General features: G+C 37.4%; 1 protein-coding gene across 1 annotated transcript; it reads left to right on the top strand.

The window, feature by feature from the left end:
* Positions 1–206: 206 nt before the first annotated feature.
* On the top strand, positions 207–5,071 carry en2b (engrailed homeobox 2b). Its single transcript, XM_042073914.1, has 2 exons — positions 207–1,032; positions 3,217–5,071. Exons 1-2 carry the CDS (start codon positions 561–563, stop codon positions 3,531–3,533), a joined length of 789 nt encoding a protein of 262 aa, XP_041929848.1. The 5' UTR covers positions 207–560; the 3' UTR covers positions 3,534–5,071.
* Positions 5,072–6,000: the final 929 nt, after the last annotated feature.

Below are 6,000 nucleotides of genomic sequence, written 5' to 3'. Positions count from 1 at the left end.
ACTATAGCTTTAAAGTGGGAAATTAAGGCGATGTTGGGTGCTGTCATTTATCCGGGAGTCACTAGATCATGTGGTTCGATTCCTGTTTCTCTATTGGTTAAAGGCACGTGTCTTGGATACCGGACTGCAACGTCACTCTGGGGAACTCGTATTAAAAATAAGAACAAAAATCCATAGTGAAAGTATTTCAGAACCAGTCGCGCCTCTTTATTTACGCGTAGTTTAGGCAGCATACAAATCGTCGTTATTCGTTCAGATTTGATATATAAAGCCTTGCCTTTTGCAGGGAAATCCAAATAACACAAATGAGATGAAAAGAACAGCCTGCTCTGGATTTAAATAGTAAAAGTATGGTTTTTCTTTGTGATCACGACCAAAGGCGGCTCTGTGGTATTTAAAGAATATCGTCTTTGGTAAGAGGATTTTGCGTGTTTCTTTTCTATTTTTTAATTATAAATAACAAAAAGAAAAGAAAGATATTTTGAAACTGGAATTCGTATATTTGTGTGCGGGAGAGCGAGAAAGGGGTTAAAGATCGAGTGCTGGGAGAGTATTTCAGAATGGAAGAAAATGATCATAGCAACAGAGATGCAGAGCGCCAGGATTCCGGCGATGAATCCAACAGAGCCATTCTTCCACTATTACAAGCACCGGCTAACCTTCTTCCACACCGAATTACCAACTTTTTCATCGACAATATTCTACGACCTGACTTTGGACGCAGGAAAGAGGGGACCTTGAACCGTGAATCAGGTATTCGAAGAGGACGGGAGAATCATTCTTCGGGTTTAAGACTGGGTCAAGTGGAGGGGACTGTAGCAGAAGAAGGAACTTCGAACCCTAGTTCCATTAATGGAGCGAAGAAATCAAGCATTGCTGAGGAAGCGCCTCTGAAGCCCCGTGAAGAGAGTGGGGATCAGTGCCTAAGCTCGGACTCGGATAGTTCGCAAACCAACAACTCCCCCTCCTCACAGCCCATGCTCTGGCCGGCCTGGGTGTATTGTACCAGATATTCGGATCGGCCATCATCAGGTGAGCGCCAACTTTTTTACCTTCCAAAAATGCACTTCAGTATTTGTTGTTTGGATATTACAGCAAAATGTCGGTTCGACTGATCATTTCTCTGATAGCCTAGTTTCAATTGAATTTATTTAAATAGCGGGTAAAGAAATGGTCCTTGAATGGATGCAGGGATCTCCGGAAACCCCATTGCATGGAATAATAATTAGTTCACTTTGACCATGACTAGGCTACGCCCGCCAACAATCTGTCCATTTGTTTGATTTATTTTTTCATTTATATTTTAGTTACTAACGTTGGGAATGGTGGCATAACAGACCTGTTTTGCATAATTATGTTGTTTTATAGTCTATATATAAACTAAGCTATTAAACTTCGTTGAATGGCGTCAGGGGGGAAATCCACATAGCCTACAACATAAATAGTCTAGGCCTTTCCGAGATAGAGAGTATTACAGAAATAAAAAATGTAAATTGTGGGTTAGTATTCCTTGCTTTTTCAGTTATAAGAAAGCTATCTTTGTGTTGGCTACAATTTTACGAGACTTATAAGCTGTAGACCCTAATAGGCTACCACAATCGTATGCTATGTGTAATAGGCCTATATATATATAAAAAAACTTTTCTCTTTAAGGAAAACATTACGCTAAACATTTGGCATTTTTTTCCATTAGCCTATTTTAAAGAAATATTTACCCCCTAGGCTAATTCAAAGAGCAGAAACCATACACAATAGTCTAGATATAGACTGCAATAAAAAAAAATAACCTAATAAAGTTAATTGTTCTAATCCAGTCATAAGAGAGCTCACAAACATCGATAGCAAAATTACTTTTAATAATTTTGTAGCATGTCCAAAACTTCGTTTTGTGCCATTGTTCAGTCTTTGCTTTTGTTAATATTGAATTTGCATATTTTTGACAATGGATTTGAATCCATGAGTGAGAACTGTTTCGGACAGATGCATAAGGAAATGCACGCATTCCAGTAAAAAAAGTCCAAAAGTCTCCAAAAGTGCAGTAATAAATAAACGAATCAATTAATAATCACATTGACGTCAGAATTTAACTGGTTTGGATCTGAAGGCCTATTATCGAATGGGTGAAATTAGCTTGCGAGTAGCCTAGGCTACTAGTAAAACTGAAATTATGCAGATATCCACATTCAAGAAATCGAAACCATGAACATTTTCACTGTTAACACTGTATCATTATAACGTTGTAATATTGTAACAACAATGTTATTTCGTCGTGGTGGCCTATGCAAAATAAGAGAGAGCCTATTATTTCAATAAATGAATCACTCATATGCTATTTATACATTTTAAATGAACAGTTAAGAGTCTAAGACACTAGACAAACTCGAAAATGGGACTCAATACGATAATATAGCCTACGACGTCAAATATAGCCTCCTGCAGGTGTTTACCCTCATGGGTTAGCCAGCTCAGCTAGGCCTATGCCCTTGTCTCTTTTGCAAAGTGGCAAAGCTATACAAGCATGTTATAAAATATCAGTGAATAGTCCAAAAATTTTACACATCGATTACCATGGACCACTTCAAGAAGTCTTTTTTTTTTTTCAAGAAAAATGTGGAGTCTTTGAATTGAGGATCTCGTCAGAAAACTAGGCGAAACGTATAGGCCTTTTGGTTTTATTATCTTTATAATAATAAGGTAGGCTACCAATAGCCTATCGTGCCCCATCCAAAACAGGTGAATGTGCGACACAGAATCAAACTCCGATTCGAATTAAATTTCGATTTGAATGGTAAAAAATGAGCATACTGTTATTCAGGATATGTATAACAAGTTTATGAACAACTCCAGCTTACAAATGTGGTTCCTATGGAAACAGTAAGTGAAAAGAGAGTCCCCCCACCCTCCCTTCGTTTCAATCATCACCCCACCCCCAAGCACTCATCCACAGCCCTGTCCAGAACTCCGGCAACTATGAGATAGCTACTTATTCATTCAACGCACATCAGTAACTGCTGTGCGTCTGCCTGTATCATGTAGACGTGCCTATAAGTAAGCTAGGCTATACATTTGAGCAAGTAGCATTCTTAATAGTCTATTTTGGCCTTGTGATGATGATATTGTGCCAATTGTGAGCCATTTTGGCTATGTAGGATTTGTCCCCTTTGCGTCTGCACGTTCAGTCACTAATCCATTTTGCTCTGTCTTTGGAAACCACAGGACCAAGATCTCGCAAACCAAAGAAAAAAACACCAAGCAAAGAAGACAAGCGTCCTAGAACTGCCTTTACAGCCGAGCAACTTCAGAGACTGAAGGCAGAGTTTCAGACTAACCGATATCTTACAGAGCAACGACGGCAGAGTCTGGCACAAGAACTTGGTCTTAACGAATCTCAGATCAAAATATGGTTTCAAAACAAGAGGGCCAAGATCAAGAAAGCCACCGGGGGCAAGAATTCACTAGCAATCCAACTGATGGCACAGGGACTCTACAATCATGCCTCAAGTTCAAAAGAAGACAAATCAGACAGTGATTAATGCCAGACAAAAAAATTAAATAATAAAATGCAATAATTTAAAGGGCCAGTGTACAAAAATACCAGCGTTTATGCGTTTGAAATATGTATGGAGTACCTATAATTCTGCAATATTATGTGTATATAGCTTATAATTTACAAGTATGCTGTTGTAAAACAAACAAAAAACGTTTGCAAATATTGCTGTATAATTTTCTGAAACTTTTTGAACAAGCGCTTTTGATTGGCACTTGACGTTGACACATTACAGTAACTATGAAATTCATGCTGAAGTCCAAAGATTTTTTCTGCTGCATTCGGGCAACTGTGATTTAACTACATGGCAGACGGCTTTGTTAATGTTATTTTATTTCAGTGTTTCCGGTTCCTTGTTTTTATTATGATTGAATGTCATTTCTCAAGAGCTGGTATATTTATGTGGCATTGATATGAAGTTTCCCACAAGCTGACAGCATTGTTGTATAGACTAGGGTATTTATGGGCCAGAGTTGTGGAAGTTGTCATGCAGTACTCTAGGTTAGGTTATATGGAAAGCTGACATAACTTTATAACTCCCAAGGCATCGAATGCATAAACTAATAAAATTCTGGTAAAACATATTTATGACCTGTTGTAACTTGACGCACATCTGGTGTAGAGTTCTATTAGTAGAAAGAATGTAAAATTTCATTTTAAACGTACGATGCCAGAGGAGGCTTGTATGATATATGATATAGTTTTATGAGAAAAAGCAATATTTTAACCTCTCTTATAAAAAATAAACAGGTTTAAGTTCATAATGTGCCGAAATGTAGCTAATGATTTAAACTACCAAGTTAGATATTTGACTATTGACCTGAACGCACCAGAATAAAAAATTAAGGACACAAACACACAACATATTGCAACAACGTATTGCAATTTTAAATACTGATACATTTTTGACATGCATATAAACTCTTGATCCAACTGATTAGGTCTACCGGTACTTCAGTGTTTTTTTATTGTTTGAAACGCCGCCAAGAAAAAAAATTCTGATGCTCAGATGTTGCTTTTTCAGAGAAGGAACGGATGTGTTTACATTGCTTATTTATCTCGCAATAACTTCTTTTATTGATGAAAAATGTGAGGCCTTTGCATGAAAGCTGCAATTAGTCATAACCTACTTCACAAAACAAGGAATGAGTGTGGCATTCAGTTGCAGATGGAATCAGTGTTATGCGATGCTCATGGTGTGCAGTGTGTTAATTGAACATTTTAAAAGTGTGTATGAATTGAGACTCACCAAACGAACACACTTTGCCTTAAGTTCTTTAATGAACTTTCCTGTGAGAACTGTGGTCTAAAAAAATCATTTTTAAAAACCCCACCCTTTGTATCAATAATGGGCCATTGCCTTCAGTTCATAACAGAATACAAAAAAGAGAAACAAACCATTTGATGTGTAATGTTTTTTATTATTATTTCAAGTGGTTCTCTTTGAGGAAAGCAACTGTACATAATTTTATATAATGTGTGTATAATTGCAGCCTGAGAACTGAAAAACGAGTAAAGAAATAAAACTGGATTCAAAACGATGACTTCGGCTACTGTTTTCATTTCTGCAAGTGATAGGCCTATAGCATGTTAGTTTTGGGGGAAAACGTCCCCAAGTGTAACCAAACACCCAGAAATGGTAACACTAGTAGGGTACCTTATAGAACTTATGTATGTATTTGCATATTGGCCAATACACTGAAGATTGTGTTACCCTCATTCTGCACAACTTAGTCCTATAACGCAATTAGAGGAACCATGGTTAATTGGAGAATCGTATATGGAAAATGGAGTGTCGTATGGCCTACTACATGGAAAATGTCCCATCCCAAGAAGCAAACTCAGAAAATGCATTAGTGGTAAGAGAAGTCCACACCATACCCTCACGAAACACTGCCCCTAAAACACGTCATATTTTAACTTTAGTACAAGTTTGGCCTGTTATGGGAACATGCGGCCTAACATTAAAGAAGGCTATTTTAAAATGACACATGTTCCAAACATGAAAGATATAGGTCTCAAGTTTTACACAATAGTCTATTCAGCTGTAGACCTAAACATACTGCGTAAACTGCGGAAAAGTAAAAAAAAAAAAAAGACTGCTACTGCATTGTTACATTTCACTGTAAAACGTGTTCAAAGTTTTCTTTACCCTTAGACTTACTTCACACTAATTCGTAATACAGCCATAGCCTACATTGCATATTTCCTGCTGACTGAAACAAAACGGTCTTGAAAAGGACACGCAAACGCACCCAGGTCTATACGCAGAATACAACCACTCTTCCCAAGGGAATTAAGAAAAAACATTCAATCAGGTAGCTTTGGCGTTATAAAAGACACGTGGCTTGGTACACAATGATCAAATGTATTTCCTCGAGACAAGCTTTTTTGAAAAAGAAAACACGACTCTTAAGATACTGACAAATGCCAGTGACATACACAAGCCATAA

The sequence above is a fragment of the Alosa sapidissima genome, chromosome 1, assembly GCF_018492685.1.
Source record: "Alosa sapidissima isolate fAloSap1 chromosome 1, fAloSap1.pri, whole genome shotgun sequence".
In the NCBI taxonomy this organism is placed as follows: domain Eukaryota; kingdom Metazoa; phylum Chordata; class Actinopteri; order Clupeiformes; family Clupeidae; genus Alosa; species Alosa sapidissima.
The sequence above is the reverse complement of the archived record's forward strand: the minus strand, read 5'-3'. Positions and strand labels throughout refer to the sequence as shown.